At 37.9% G+C, this 16,092-nt stretch overlaps 1 protein-coding gene and 1 long non-coding RNA gene across 3 annotated transcripts in view; one reads left to right on the top strand and one right to left on the bottom strand.

The window, feature by feature from the left end:
• Positions 1-16,092, bottom strand: part of LOC135113820 (uncharacterized) — a 282,447-nt gene that overhangs the window by 174,855 nt on the left and 91,500 nt on the right. For both annotated transcript variants that reach the window (XR_010275073.1, XR_010275082.1), the window contains one exon: positions 5,089-5,722. This is a non-coding gene — a long non-coding RNA (uncharacterized LOC135113820). The remainder of the gene's footprint in view (positions 1-5,088; positions 5,723-16,092) is intronic.
• LOC135113813 (guanylate cyclase 32E-like) overlaps positions 1-16,092 on the top strand; it is a 239,433-nt gene that overhangs the window by 136,168 nt on the left and 87,173 nt on the right. Inside the window, 2 exon segments of the mRNA XM_064029440.1 lie at positions 10,483-10,560; positions 14,306-14,431. Of these exon segments, the coding sequence (XP_063885510.1) occupies positions 10,483-10,560; positions 14,306-14,431 (204 nt within the window).

The following is a 16,092-nucleotide window of genomic DNA, read 5'->3' as shown; positions in this document are numbered from 1 at the left end:
TGGTATAATTCCACGCAGGGTACGTCTTGCGGGCGAGGGTATACAAGGTGAAGGTACAAGTCGTGAGCTGAATGTTAAGAATGTTAAGAGGGAGTGTTGATGGAGACTTAATGGGAAGAATACATGCTAATTAGAGTAATCAACCCCCTATGCTGTGAATGGAACGCTGAAAGGAAAGGAGGGGAAAACAATGATCAGTCTGTAATTCACGTACGATACTCCATTGCTAGGGCCACAAAGAGTGCACTACGATAGTGGTACGACAGATGTGCACTTAATTGAAAGGTCAAGGTGAATTAAGGAACCACAACCATAGCCATGAATAGGAAACACTGCGACGCATTTTCGTGAATAAATTTGTAACTAATTATATAAAAAAACGTTTTATTTACTCTTGGCGGATCATGTGACGCAGTAAATTAACTCTACACAAAAAGTGTAACTCTCAAATTAATTATTTTCCTCAAACAAAACCTGCACATCATAAATCCACTTTTACTAGCTGACTATTCCATAAGATCATAGGCAGCAAATGTGTTCAACCAAATGTAATCTATAGTGTTTTGCCATGAACTGTACAGTGAGCGTTAGCAAAGTGCTCCCATTTAGCTCAACGGAAATAAGTAACATTGGTGTATAATGAAAAGCTCCACCAGAACAATAAACACAGCATTACTACACATAAACACACCACACCGGTCTGTCACAAGTCACACCTTTCAGTTTCATCATCACGCTGATAGGACTCATATCTCCGGAATACCACACACCTTCATAATCACAGTTACTTTCGAACTACACTCAGTCAGGAATATAAAAAGGAACATAACAAGGAAATCTCAGATATTGATATAAAAAAAAAAAAATGTTAACGGTGAGGCGTGCTATGGTGCGTTTACGTGAATAATTTATTTTCTACTTAGAGTTTTGTTAAATACTGCTGAGTATGCAGAGATAAATTATCAACACATGGGTACAGAGGAAATTGAGCATCAAGATCATTAGTAAATATAGCAAAGAAGTGAGGTTGAACATAACATTATGATACTTCACTACTGAGAGATTCCCGAAGACAGCACAGATGACGTAGCAAATAACACTAGAATGATCAGACCCTGAAGTAGAAATAAATACATTTCCTAAATGAGCAATGCGAAAACCAATTATCTCTAGCACACTAGAAACTGTCACCGAAACCCCCAGGTGAGAGAGAGGATGACGAAAATCAATTTAGGAATGGTAGATCACCAGCACAGCAACGTTTGCGAAATTCATTGTGTTAATCTGAAAGGGATTGTGAGCATGGTTTCTAATTTGGCTCTTGCTGTTCATAGAGGACACAAAGCAGTTTTTTTTTTTCCCGAATAAAAAAAATTATGAAATATTAGCTCGGTTAACACATTTATGACACTTAGGTTCATATTTCTTAATTTCTTTCTCTCTTTAGTTTTCGTTACATCACATATAGCGTTGTTATTTAAGTTGGGCGTGGAAACAAAACCTCTACTGCCTGCATTACCTTTTTTTTCAAAGGTAAGTGGGAGTGGTTCACACCAGCACTCTTAACGAAGCGACGCCCGCTATGGAAGATTCGTTTGCTGCTTGTGGTCGATGGTTTTCAGAAGTTTGAAAAGAGCGTGGAATGTGTGTGAATGGATCAGAGGCGCGTCATTGGACGATCCATCAACCGTAGCCCTAAAACGTGGTCCCTCATCCGATCCTAAGCCTACTCCAGCCTATTCCTCCGCACCACACTCCGTTCAATCACACCCCGTCCTACCCTACTCCATCCCACCCCATAAGCATCCCATCTCACACGATTCCACCCAGCACCACACGAATCCACCCCACCTTACACAACCACACCCCCACCACCCTAACCCCATCATCCCCCACCCTAACCTTACACAACTTCACTTCACTCCACTCTATCTCATTCCACACAATCATCACAAGTAGCAATGGGGTTATGATGATATTCCTGACAGATTTGTTTTCAGTGATCTAATACCAACGGGAACAATATATATATATATATATATATATATATATATATATATATATATATATATATATATATATATATATATATATATATATATATATATATATATATATATATATATATATATATATATATATATATATATATATATATATATATATATATATATATATATATATATATATATATATATATATATATATATATATATATATATATATATATATATATATATATATATATATATATATATATATATATATATATATATATATATATATATATATATATATATATATATATATATATATATATATATATATATATATATATATATATATATATATATATATATATATATATATATATATATATATATATATATATATATATATATATATATATATATATATATATATATATATATATATATATATATATATATATATATATATATATATATATATATATATATATATATATATATATATATATATATATACAGCAACAACACGATGACGGCAGCAAAACAACAGTATCAAAACTCTATTTCCCATCCCAAACAAGGCCCGGTCGTGGAGGGAAAGGGATTCGCTAGAGAGATAGAGAGGCAGGGAGGATGACAGTGAAGGGACGAGACAGGAATACCATAAAAAGAGGCCACATGTTCGTTCACACACCTCTCACATAATCCCTCTCGCTCTTGTACACATCCACAGAAAGGTTTCTTTAAGAGGAGTTACATTCGATATTTTTAAGCTACTCAATCTTTTTTTTATAAGTACGTATGGACGCTACTGGCCACACATTCATTTAAACCTTTCATATGATTGTTCTAGTATACACACACACACACACACACACACACACACACACACACACACACACACACACACACACACACACACACACACACGTCCTTTTTTTTTTTTTTTTGCGTGTTGGTGAGGGAAAGGAGAGACTGAACGCAGCAATCGAGCGAAGCTTTTTCCACTCTTTTTAGCTTTTGACCACTTTTCTTTCTTTTTTTCTTTTTTATGTAGGAGGGACACTGGCCAAGGGCAACAAAAATCCAATAAAAAAAAAAATAAAGCCCACTGAGATGCCAGTCCCAGAAAAGGGTCTAAAACGATAGTCAAAAATTGACGGATAAGTGTCTTGGAACCTCCCTCTTGAAGGAATTCAAGTCATAGGAAGGTGGAAATACGGAAGCAGGCAGGAAGTTCCAGAGTTTACCAGAGAAAGGGATGAATGACTGAGAATACTGGTTAATTTTTGCATTAGAGAGGTGGACAGAATAGGGATGAGAGAAAGAATAAAGTCTATTGCAGCGAGGCCGCGGGAGGAAGGGAGGCATGCAGTTAACAAGATCAGAAGAGCAGTTAGTATGAAAATAGCGGTAGAAGACAGCTAGAGATGCAACATTGCGGCGATGAGAGAGAGGCTGAAGACAGTCAGTTAGAGGAGAGGAGTTGATGAGACGAAAAGCTTTTGATTCCACCCAGTCTAAAAGAGCAGTATGAGTGGAACCCCCCCTCCCCCGCAAGACATGTGAAGCACACTACATACATGGACAGATAAGGCCCTTGTACAAAGTTAGCATCCGAGGGGGTTGAGAAAAACTAGTGGAGACGTCTCAGAACGCACAATTTCATAGAAGCTGTTTTAGCTGCAGATGAAATGTGAAGTTTCCAGTTCAGATTATAAGTAAAGGACAGACAGAGGATGTTCAGTGTAGAAGAGGGGGACAGTTGAGTGTCATTGAAGAAGAGGGGATAATTGCCTGGAAGGTTGTGTCGAGTTGATAGATGGAGGAATTGAGTTTTTGAGGCATTGAACAATACCAAGTTTGCTCTGCCCCAATCAGAAATTTTAGAAAGATCAGAAGTCAGGCGTTCTGTGGCTTCCCTGCGTGAAATATTTACGAGTACTTCCTGAAGGGATGGACGTCTATGAAAAAAACGTGGAAAAGTACAGGGTGATATCATCAGCGTAGGAGTGGATAGGACAAGAAGTTTAGTTTAGAAGGTCACTGATGAATAATAAGAAGAGAGTGGGTGACAGGACAGAACCCTGAGGAACATCACTGTTAATAGATTTAGGAGAAGAATAGTGACCGTCTACCACAGCAGCAATAAAACGGTCAGAAAGGAAACTTGAAATGAAGCTACAGAGAGGAGGATAGAAGCCGTAGGAGGGTAGTTTGGAAATCAAAGCTTTGTGCCAGACTCTATCAAAAGCTTTATATATATTCAAGGCAACAGCAAAAGTTTCACAAAAATCTCTAAAACATGACGACCAAGACTCATTAAGGAAAGCCAGAAGATCACCAGTAGAGCGGCCTTGATGGAACCCATACTGGCAATCAGATAGAAGGTTGTAAAGTGATAGATGTTTAAGAATCTTCCTGTTGAGGATAGATTCAAAAACTTAAGATAGGCAGGAAATTAAAGCAATAAGACGGTAGTTTGAGGGATTAGAACGGTCACCCTTTTTAGGAACAGGCTGAATGTAGGATTTTGAGATATTAAGCTTTTTTTTTCTATTTAAAGACCATGCCCAGCTCCTTCACACAATAAATGAATACAACTTTTTTTCCTTTACTGTAAGCAGACTCAAGGTACAGTTTGTAAGATCTCTCGCACTGTGCTGCTTAACAGAGACACTGAGGAGACTGAACCGTAAATCTGTGTAATTTCCTCTTTTCACCCCTACAGAGAAACTTATCACAAACTATAACACAGCTACGTATAGACATATACACAATCGGAACAGCTATTACTTTTACGTATACTTCTACTTGAGACACTTTGTTCGTAGAAATATCAGTATGAAATCTAATTATATTCACAATTTCCCGGACAAGGCGCACAGAACCAAGACATATTAGCAAGGACGGGAAATGTGGAGATAGTTACGAAGAGTTCACCTACTATTCTTTTTTTTTCATTTGTCTGAAACGTCTTCTTCGTCGATATTTCAACATGAAACAGTGTGATTAGTAATAATCTGAATAAAAATGACAAAAAATAAGGAATGGTATAGAGAAAAAAGGAAAGGTAAAGAAAATACGAAGAACTTACCTTGTATAACCTGTTGCCTCCACGTAGCGGGTGAGTAAATCATGGTGACAGACTTGAGTGATTGCTGGGTGAGGCAGCAAGCGGGGAGGCAACGGAACGTAAGACTGCAACAAAGCGTCGAGTTGAAAGCTCAGCGTACATTCAGGGCAAGGCTTATAAATTATTACTCCCTAAACATTATCTTTGCTCAGACCATCCAAGCACATTCCATTTAAGACACAATAGGAGAAATAAATTCTAGACACATCCGGTTACAGTCATAATGGATGTTTCAAGGATCCGAATCTAATTTGCAGCGTCCAAGCCCTCCACTGTCACGTTAATTCAGTCTCGCGTTTTTCTCTCAATCTACACTTCTAAGGCCACGACATCTCACACTTGCATCATTCCAATCTAACCCCTTAATCTGCTCCCTTCCCAGTCACTGCCCAACATCACTAGCCAGCCTCATCCTCTCCTTTTCCTCGTTTCCAGCTATCCTTTGTCTACCCTTTGCCGCTTTTCACTGACAGGGAGGCGAAGTTCAACCTATTTCTATCCGTTTCTAATTTGTATTCACTCTTTCATTTAATACTGAGGAAAGTCGACTTGACGCTCCTCGTCGTCCCTTGACAAGCCTGGCGTTACGCTTCATCTGGAATGGAAGAAAATAGTGAATAAATCATAAGGAAGTGATGGAAGGCGCGTAAGATTAGATTTAAGAACTCCCGCTGTGATTCGAGATGGAAAAACAGGATTGCAAATCATGTTAGTAATATTCTCTCTCTCAACGGACAGACTTCCAACTCATAAAAATTTGTCTATAAAATAAATTATGTTTATCTATCATTAACATATTGCATTTCCTCTAATTGAACTGCCGTGTATAAGCCGAAATATGAAAATACGATGGAATTTACTTGTTCGACCAGAATCAATCTTTTGTATGAATGTTTGGAATTTTTCTGCTACAATAGAAGAAAACAAGCTGACTGAATAATTCTTTATCTTCACGTGAGAGAGAGAGAGAGAGAGAGAGAGAGAGAGAGAGAGAGAGAGAGAGAGAGAGAGAGAGAGAGAGAGAGAGAGAGAGAGAGAGCGTAGGTTGTAATAATCAGCATGAGTAACAAGAAACCCAAAATAAAGTAAGAAAAAAAAATGCAGAGAAAAATAAAACACCAAAAGCTCATTAACGAAAAAGACAAAAAAAAATAAAAAAAAGCAAGGTAAAAAGGGTAAAAACATTACTAATTACGAGCACACACACACACACACACACACACACACACACACACACACACAATCCCTTCATTATAAAAACATTCCATTATTCCCTTTATCCTTCTTTCACCCAGAGGAAAAAATTTCTTAATCCACCTTCGCTTCCCTCCCTCATCCTCCCTTATATACTTTCCTCGTTCCCACTCCTCTCCCATTCTCTTCCTCCTTCCTCTTCCAACCATCCTTCATTTTCCCTCCCCATCTAACCAACTCACGAACTTTCTACGACTTTTTTTTTCTCTTTTTTTCTCCTTCCTCCATTCTCACCTCACGTTCCTACCTCTTTTTCCAACACTACTTCTTGGTTTCCTCTTTCCCTCCCTCCCTTTCTCTTTCCCTCCTTCCATCTCTCTTTTCCTCTCCCTCCACCGTGCTTTTCCTTTCCTTCCCTATCCTCCAAGCAAGAAAATTACCTCATTTGTTTGTTTTTTCCAACTTCATTTTATTACAGACACGAAATTCAGGACGCTCTGTGTGCGTGTGTGTGTGTGTGTGTGTGTGTGTGTGCTCCTAATGCGTTTACTAATGCTTGTTGGTATTACTTTTTTTTTTTCTCTCTCTCTTAGCAAAAAATGTTGTGGTTCTTTCTATTTTTATAATGATGTACCATGATTTTCAGTATTCTATGTGCCTCAAAATTCTCTCCCTTTCATCTTTTTTTCTAATCTCATGTGTGTGTGTTCCAGGGTTGGCGTTAAAAATCCCACCCAAAAAAATCCACGCAAAAAAATAAATAAATAAATAAATAAATAAATAAACCAGCCTAAGTGCTTTATATATATATATATATATATATATATATATATATATATATATATATATATATATATATATATATATATATATATATATATATATATATATATATATATATATATATATATAAAACATTCCATTATTCCCTTTATCCTTCTTTCACCCAGAGGAAAAAATTTCTTAATCCACCTTCGCTTCCCTATATATATATATATATATATATATATATATATATATATATATATATATATATATATATATATATATATATATATATATATATATATATATATATATATATATATATATATATATATATATATATATATATATATATATATATATACATATATATATATATATATATATATATATATATATATATATATATATATATATATATATATATATATATATATATATATATATATATATATATATATATATCATATTAGAATTTAGTTCTATATCATACTGATAAATAAGGTCTATATATGTGCATATACGTATAATATATAAACTTAGTCAAGGCGGACCACTTTATTTCCTGTACAGTACAAGCTAACATAGGCTTTGTCCAACCGGACCAACCTGTATCAGCAACAAATGTGTTCCCCATTAATAGAAAGTGTCAAAATCTCTCGGGATCTAACTCTCCTCGTGACTTCCAGCACCTAACCAAATCTCCAATAACTTTGCTTCTTCATCTTTCCCTCTTTTATTCAACCTGATGTAACCACTGCCATCTCATCTATTTCCAAAGCTGAACTCTTCGCTTAAACCTTTCCTAAAAACTCTACTTTGGATGATTTACGGCTTGTTCTTCCCTCTCCTTCACACACTGACTACTTCATGCTACCCATTAAGGTCCTTCACAGTGATGTTTTCCATGCCCTTGCTGGCCCCTTTATCATCGGAGGGCTTATGGACCTAATGGGGTCCCTCCTATTGTCCTTCGAAACTATGCCTCCTAGTCAAACTCTTTTCAACTCTGTCTATCAACATTTACCTTTGCCTCCATTCAACTTGTTCCTAAAAAAAAGGGTGAACATTCTAATCTCTCAAACTATCGTCCTATTGCTTTGATTTCTTCCTCTCTAAAGTTTTGAATCTATCCTCAACAGGAATATTCTTAAACATCTTTCACTTCACAATCTTCTATCTGATCACCAGTATGGGTTCCGTCGAGGCTGCTCTACTGGTGATGTTCTGGTTTTCCTTACTGAGTCTTGATCATTCTCTTTTAGGGATTTTGGTGAAACTATTGTTGTTCGCTTAGGCATATCAAAAGCTTTTAATAGTCTGGCACAAAGCTTTAATTTCCAAACTATCCTCCTATGGCTTCTATTCTTCTCTTTGTAACTTCATCTCAGGTTTCCTTTCTGACTGTTCTATTGCTATTGTGGTAGTCACTGTTCTTCTTTTAACTCTATTAACAGTGGTGTTCCTCAGGTTTCTGTCCTGTCACCCAGTCTCTTCCTATTATTCATCAATGATCTTCTAGTCAAACTTCTTGTCCTATACACTTCTACGCTGATGATATCAACCTGCACTTTTCCATGTCTTTTCATAGACATCAAAGCCTTCTAGAAGTAAACAGTTCTCGGAGGGAAGCTACAGAACGCCTGACTTTTGGTCTCTCAAAAAATCTCTGATTGGGGCAGAGCAAACTTAGTATTGTTCAATGCCTCAAAAATTCAATTCCTCTATTTATCAACTCGACACACCCTTCCAGATAACAACCCCCTTTCTTCAATGACACTCAACTGTTCCCCTCCTACACTGAAGATCCTCGGTCTATCTTTTACTCATAATCTAAACTGGAAACTTTACATCTCATCACTAGCTAAAACAATTTATATGAGTCGTATCGACCAGTTTTCTCAATTCCCCAGCTGCTAACTCTGTAAAGGGGACTTATTCGTCCATGTATGGAATATGCTTCACATGTGGGGGGGGAGAGGGTTCCACTCATACCGCTCTTTTACACAGGGTGGAATCAAAAGCTTTTCATCCTATCAACTCCTCTCCTCTAACTGACTGTCTTCAGTCTCTCTCTCACCGCCGCAGTGTTGCATCTCTTGCTATCTTCTACCACTATTTTCATGCTAACTGCTCTTCTGATCTTGCTAACAGCATGCCTCCTCTCCTCTCGCTGCCTCGCTGTACAAGACTTTCTTCTTTCTCTCACCACTATTCTGTCCACCTCTCTAATGCAAGAGTTAACCAGTATTCTCAGTCATTCATCCCTTTCTCTGGTAAACTCAGGAACTTCTTCCTGCTTCTGTATTCCCCTCCTTCCTATGACGTGATTTCTGTCAAGAGAGAGGTTTTAAGACACTTATCCTGTAATTTTTGACGACTGCTTTTGACTCACCTCAGTGGGCCCTTTTTTCTTTTTTTTGTTATATATATATATATATATATATATATATATATATATATATATATATATATATATATATATATATATATATATATATATATATATATATATATATATATATATGTATATATATATATATATATATATATATATATATATATATATATATATATATATATATATATATATATATATATATACTCGTATATATATATATTTTTTTTTTTTTTTTTTTTTTTTTTTTTCTCTCTCTCTTGGGGGTATCCCTCCTACATGCGGGAAAAAAACACACTTCAAACCCTTTGTTTCACGCTAGATTACTTTTTAATTGCTTAGTTAAGCTGATTTACATATAAATACGAGGAATAAACAAAAAATAAATAAAAACAAAAAACAATAAAACCCATAAAAACAATAAAACCCCCAAACACAGTGGGTTGGTTTAAAACAACACTGATATGCTCTCTCTCTCTCTCTCTCTCTCTCTCTCTCTCTCTCTCTCTCTCTCTCTCTCTCTCTCTCTCTCTCTCTCTCTCTCTCTCACCTTTTTTCTTTCACCTTTTTCTTAGTCTTCATCATTTTTTTTGTCGTCTGTCATTGTTATTATCATTAACATCATCATTATTATAATCATGGTCATTATTATCATTGGGTTTATTTCACTAATCATGTTACGTTCTTCATTCTCTTTATCCTTATCCGCCTCCTTCTCTTCTCCCTTACTATCCTGAACTCCACATCACACGAACAGCTTTGCACACTAGCACACACACACACACACACACACACACACACACACACACACACACACACACACACACACACACACACACACCCTCACCTCACTCACAAAAGTATTCCATTTTTCAAAACTCAGTACCATCAACACTTACTACCGTTCCCCTTTATCCCCTGCCTCTCCCATCGCATCCTAACCCACCCACGCTCCTCTCACACTAATTCTCCTTACTAATGACCCTCCGTACCCGCAGTTTACGTGGTGCTGGGTCATTATTACGAGTTCCTGGGGCTAATGACCATAATGGAGGAGAAAGGACTTTTCCGGAAAGGTAAGTGCATAACTTCATTACGTGAGGCGTTTTTTTTTTTTTCAACTTTTTTTTCTGTTGCGTAGGACTGAGTGTATCCTAATTTTCTGTGTGGTTTATCCTGTCTTTTCGCATATGTAGGTGGTAGTGGTGCTGGTAGTGGTGGTGGTACTGTGTGTGTGTGTGTGTGTGTGTGTGTGTGTGTGTGTGTGTGTGTGTGTCTGTGTGTGTGTGTGTGTGTGTGTGTGTGTGTGTGTGTAATTAGCAGTGTTTCTCCCCTCTTTACCTCACGTTTTTTTTTTTTTCTCAATCTCTTTTTACTGAATTATCTTTGGTGTCTCTTTTTTTTTCACCTCCTCTGCGGCTTTTGTACTTTTCTCTGTGGTTCTTTTCCTCTCTTCAATCATTATTACGACCTGACGTGTTTTTTTTTCTTTATTTATACTCTCTCTCTCTCTCTCTCTCTCTCTCTCTCTCTCTCTCTCTCTCTCTCTCTCTCTCTCTCTCTCTCTCTCTCTCTCTCTCTCTCTCTCTCAGCAAGTGACATTACACATACTGAACAACTTTGCTTTACTCGTGGCCTAATTCACACAGGTCGTTTTCTCACAAGCAAATAGGCATTCTTTCCTTAATGTGCGTTTTCTTCCCGCACCAAACCATTCCTTTCCTGAGAGAGGCTCCGGGAAAACGCATTCTTGGCCTGTTTACTGACTGCCCTTTTACGTGGATGCCGCATGTTTAAAGGCAATAGTGCTTTTGTCGTGTGTGTGTGTGTGTGTGTGTGTGTGTGTGTGTGTGTGTGTGTGTGTGTGTGTGTGCGTGTGTTCCCTTTTTTTTTTTTTTGGTATCAGTAGAATGTAAGAGTAATTTTTTAGCAAGTATTTACATGTTTTCTCTTTTGGAATCTATAGTTTCTCTCTCTCTCTCTCTCTCTCTCTCTCTCTCTCTCTCTCTCTCTCTCTCTCTCTCTCTCTCTCTCTCTCTCTCTCTCTCTCTCTCTCCCCAAGACACTTTTTCCAGAATTTCATTCTCTCCCTGCTCACAATTTCATTTAGTTTCTATATTCGTCGATCGTTTCTATATTTCCCAGCCTCCCGTATTTCATATTACCAGACACACATTCCCTCCGCCCAGTGCCGGCTGCAGCGCCATCAGGGGAGCCATTACAACCATTACTGCCATTACGATCACCGTTATTGTCACATTTCCTTTACCAATACGCTCTCTCTCTCTCTCTCTCTCTCTCTCTCTCTCTCTCTCTCTCTCTCTCTCTCTCTCTCTCTCTCTCTCTCTCTCTCATTGTACATATTCATTCTCTTTTTCTATTATTGTTCAGTTGAAAATTAAATCGGTATTTCTATTCTTCTTTTTCATTACAGTAATTACAACATGGCTAAAAATAAACAACTCATCTTCCTCACCTTCATTCTTTTATTTTTGCTTTTCAGTTTATCCGTATCCTCCTCGTCTTCGTCCTTCTCTTATTAAGTATATGGTTTCTTTCCCCTCTTTCACTACACCTTCTTTTCTTCAATCTTCTTTATTTTTTCCTCTTCTCACATCTTATTCTCCCTCTGTCCAAGATCTCTCCTCACTTTTTTTTTATCTCGTTCTATTTCAGTTTCTTAAGTCTTTTTTTTTTCTCATGTTTCCCAAAATGCAATTCTGGTTTTCTTATTTTTCACATTTCACTTCCTTCCCACCTTCAATTCTTTCCAACTTTTCAGGTTTCATTTTCATCTCGGCTTCTTAGTCGGTCTTTTTCGGTCTTTCCTTGAAATGCTCCACAATTCCTCAATCATCTTTCTTTCTTAAAAGCAAAGATTTCTCGACATTTTTTTTTTCAACAATTTCAGCTTCTTTTACGAGATATCTTTAGAGAGTAGCAAAACTACCGTGATCTGAGTATAGTACAGCTACGTATGCTACGTACTCTTAGTATTAGGTCTATACTTTCCTGTAATTTTTCCCAAATAGTTCTCATCATCACTTACGTAAATCCTACGCCACTAGGTAGATTATCTTCATAATTCTCTACTCCACATTCTTCCCTCACACCTTTACCACAGTTCTTCTTTTACTGGGGAACTTTGGGAGAAAATCTCATTAGGAAATGACGGAAACTTAAATTTCCTCCCACACAGGTCTGAGAATGGCTCTCACTTAACTTTAAATTCTAAAGTTCTTGCATTTTTTTTTTTTCCACTCTTGGAGCTTTTACTCGTAACGAATGAAATTTAGAAAAATTAAGCTACTCTCAAGTTTCCAATTTTTAACATTCACAATGGATAATAAAATTCATCTTAATGTCTATACAACGTAAAGTGAGGTACAGATCTACGATGTCCAGTGTGATTTTTTGCAAAATCCGTGCAAGAAATTTAACTGCTACTTGTTTTTCGAGATAAGATTCTTTAGGTAGTTAAAACTAACAGTGAAATCTACAGTTAAAAGCTTAAGCATGTAAAACACAAAATGAGGAATTAAACTGTACGATGTGATTTGCAGATTTGCAATTCAACACGTGAAAATCTACAATTATAGATTTACATATGCATTTGAATGCATTATAACAAAATGAATAAAGGCAGATAAACTGTCTATGACAATGTAGAGTCATGAATGGGTAATGAATCCTGGCAAGGTTGGATGAAGCAATAAGCAGAACAGCCAAAATGAAGGTCAGAGACAAACATCAGCACTGGACATTTTTACTCCATGAAAACATGCAACTGAACTAATAGTATTTCCATTTTTTTCCTTTTGTGCGTGTGCCAGGTGAGACCAGCCTAGAGGAAAAGAAAGAATACATCGAAGCCTGCTCACAATGGCCTTTATAAAATGATACAAAAGAAAATACAGACAGGAAGAGAGTTTTAGAGTTTGCAAGTGAGAGGGATAAAAGAGTGAAAATACTGGTTACCTTTTGCAGTAATATGATGGACAGAATAGAAATAGGAGTAAATGAAAAGACTTGCGCAGCAAGGCCGCGGGAAGATGAAAAGGCATGCAGCTAGCAAATTCACAAGATCAGAAACCATGGAAATAACACTAGAAGACAGGAAGAGGTATAACACTGGCAGTGAGTGAGAAATTCAGTACAGTCTGTTGGAGGGAGAGTCAATGAGATTAAAAGCTACTGACTCTACACCCTTCAGGAAAGATGCGTGACCTGAGCCTCCCCACATGTGTGATCAGTAAATCTGGCGGATCACAATCAAAACCTTTGTGCATTATGCAGTAAAAAACAAAGAAATAAAGAAATGAAAAGTCGCTGTGTTACACTGACAAATATCTAGACAAAAAATAGCTCTTTGGATTAGATATATGAATGAGATTTTTAGAATAATTACATGGAAGCCAGGAATGCTAATAAATAAACTCAAACATTACATGTGAAAGTGATGAAAAAAATAATCGTTTGTACAGTAATATATAATAATTCATTAACAGTTCAGCATATACCCTCACAGCAGCAAAGCCATTCACTCCAACAATGCTGTTTGTGATAAGACGCACTAACCTAAGCTAAGAGAGGTAAGATTTCCTGTTATCTCCTTGCATCTGTTCTTCCTGTAAAACACTGTGCAATCTTATACACTCTCGGTGATGCACGGCTGAACCACCTGCAGGCAAGGGGGAGCAGAACACATGAAATTCACCTCACGCACTGACCCACCTGGACGCGATACCAAAACACAACACACCACAAAGGAATACAAATAGAGTTAGAAGTGACCACCTGTGCCCTTCCTCTGTGTTTCAGGCGAGTACTTCGTGGTGGGCGTGACCCTCAGCCAGTACGACAAAAACAAGCCGGACAAGTACCTGCGAGACCTGCTCAACGAAGACACTAACTCCATCGTGCAGGCAGCCTTTCAGAACTTCCTGGGTGAGTGTTGACAACCACGCCACGGAGAGAGAGGGAGGGAGGGTGGAAGGGAGAAAGGGACCTGCCGATTGTGTGAAGTAGGGAGGAAGGAAAGCAAGAAGGGAAAGAGTGCAGAAAGGAAACGAGAGAGGAAAAGGTGTATACGAAAGAGAAGAATGTAAGGGTGCTAAGAAAAAGCTTTCAAGGATTTAAGTGTGTGTGTGTGTGTGTGTGTGTGTGTGTGTGTGTGTGTGTGTGTGTGTGTGTGTGTGTGTGTGTGTGTGTGTGTGTGTGTGTGTGTGTGTTTCATAATTAGCAGTGTTTTCCCCCTTTTACCTTGCACTTTTCAATCTTTTTTACTGAATTATCATTGGTGCTTTTTTTTTTTCTTCCTTCTGCGGCTTTCGTACTTTTCCCTGTGGTTCTTTTGCTGTCTTCATGCATTATTATGACCTGACGTAATTAATTTCCTTGTACTCTCTCTCTCTCTCTCTCTCTCTCTCTCTCTCTCTCTCTCTCTCTCTCTCTCTCTCTCTCTCTCCTCTCTCTCTCTCCTCTCTCTCTCTCTCTCTCTAGTTGCCTGATTCAGGTCTCTCTCTCTCTCTCTCTCTCTCTCTCTCTCTCTCTCTCTCTCTCTCTCTCTCTCTCCTCTCTCTCTCTCTCTCTCTCTCTCTCTCTCTCTAGTTGCCTGATTCACGCAACTTGTTTTCTCTCAAGCAAATTTTTTTTTTTTTTTTTTCCATAATGTGCGTTTCCTTCCCCACGGCAAATTCTTTTTTTCCTGCGAGAAGCTCGAGAAAACTTGACGTAAATACACAAGAGACAACTGAGACTCTCAACCCAGCACTGGCATCATAAAGGAAAAATAGCACAGCAGCTTACGAATGCAACACAATGAAAACTAACCCATAAGACCCACTCCACCTGTGACCCGCTGGCGGCAACACCCGGAAATAACCTGCAGCCCACGACACGGAAGCAGCACAGAGAAGACCACACAGCGAATCACAAAACCGTGTCACACAAAGCCTCCCAATGCTGCGCAGCGATCAAACACTGCTTACACTACAGCACCAAAAAGAGTATTGAGAACAAATACCATCCAAAAGAGCTCACAGATCGTCCTACTTTGATAATCATTCCTCATAAAATCTTTCTCAAACGAATTCATACATCAAAGACCTAAATGGTATAACATTGAGAGCTGTCTGTGATCGGTAAAAAAAAAAGAAAAAAAATGAATTGTACAGTATTTTACCTTTGTCTTAAAAGAGACCCTCGGGAATGAGCGCACGCCATCAGGCTTCACTTATTCATCAAAGTACTGGAGTTAAGTAGGGAGACAGGCAGGGAAGGAGAGTGGCAGGGAGGGAGATAGAGACGAAGGGAGAAAGGTAGGGAGGGAGAAGGGGGATGGAGGAATAAAAGGATAGACAGAGGAAGAAAAAGAGGAAGAGAAAGAGGGAAGGAGGGAAAGAGAGATGGAAAAGAGGGAGGGAGGAAGAAGAGAAGGAGCCAATGAGGATCGTACAGAGGGAAAAATGGAGGAAGGAAAAGAAAGGAGAGAGAGAAAGATGGAAAGGAAGAAGAAAAGGAGGAGAAAAGCGGAGAAAGGGATAGGCTAAGGAAGGGAAAGAGGGAATGATAGGGAGCAAGGGAAGGAGACAGAGAGAGAGAGAGAG

This window comes from Scylla paramamosain, chromosome 2 (genome assembly GCF_035594125.1).
Source record: "Scylla paramamosain isolate STU-SP2022 chromosome 2, ASM3559412v1, whole genome shotgun sequence".
NCBI lineage: Eukaryota > Metazoa > Arthropoda > Malacostraca > Decapoda > Portunidae > Scylla > Scylla paramamosain.
The sequence above is the reverse complement of the archived record's forward strand: the minus strand, read 5'-3'. Positions and strand labels throughout refer to the sequence as shown.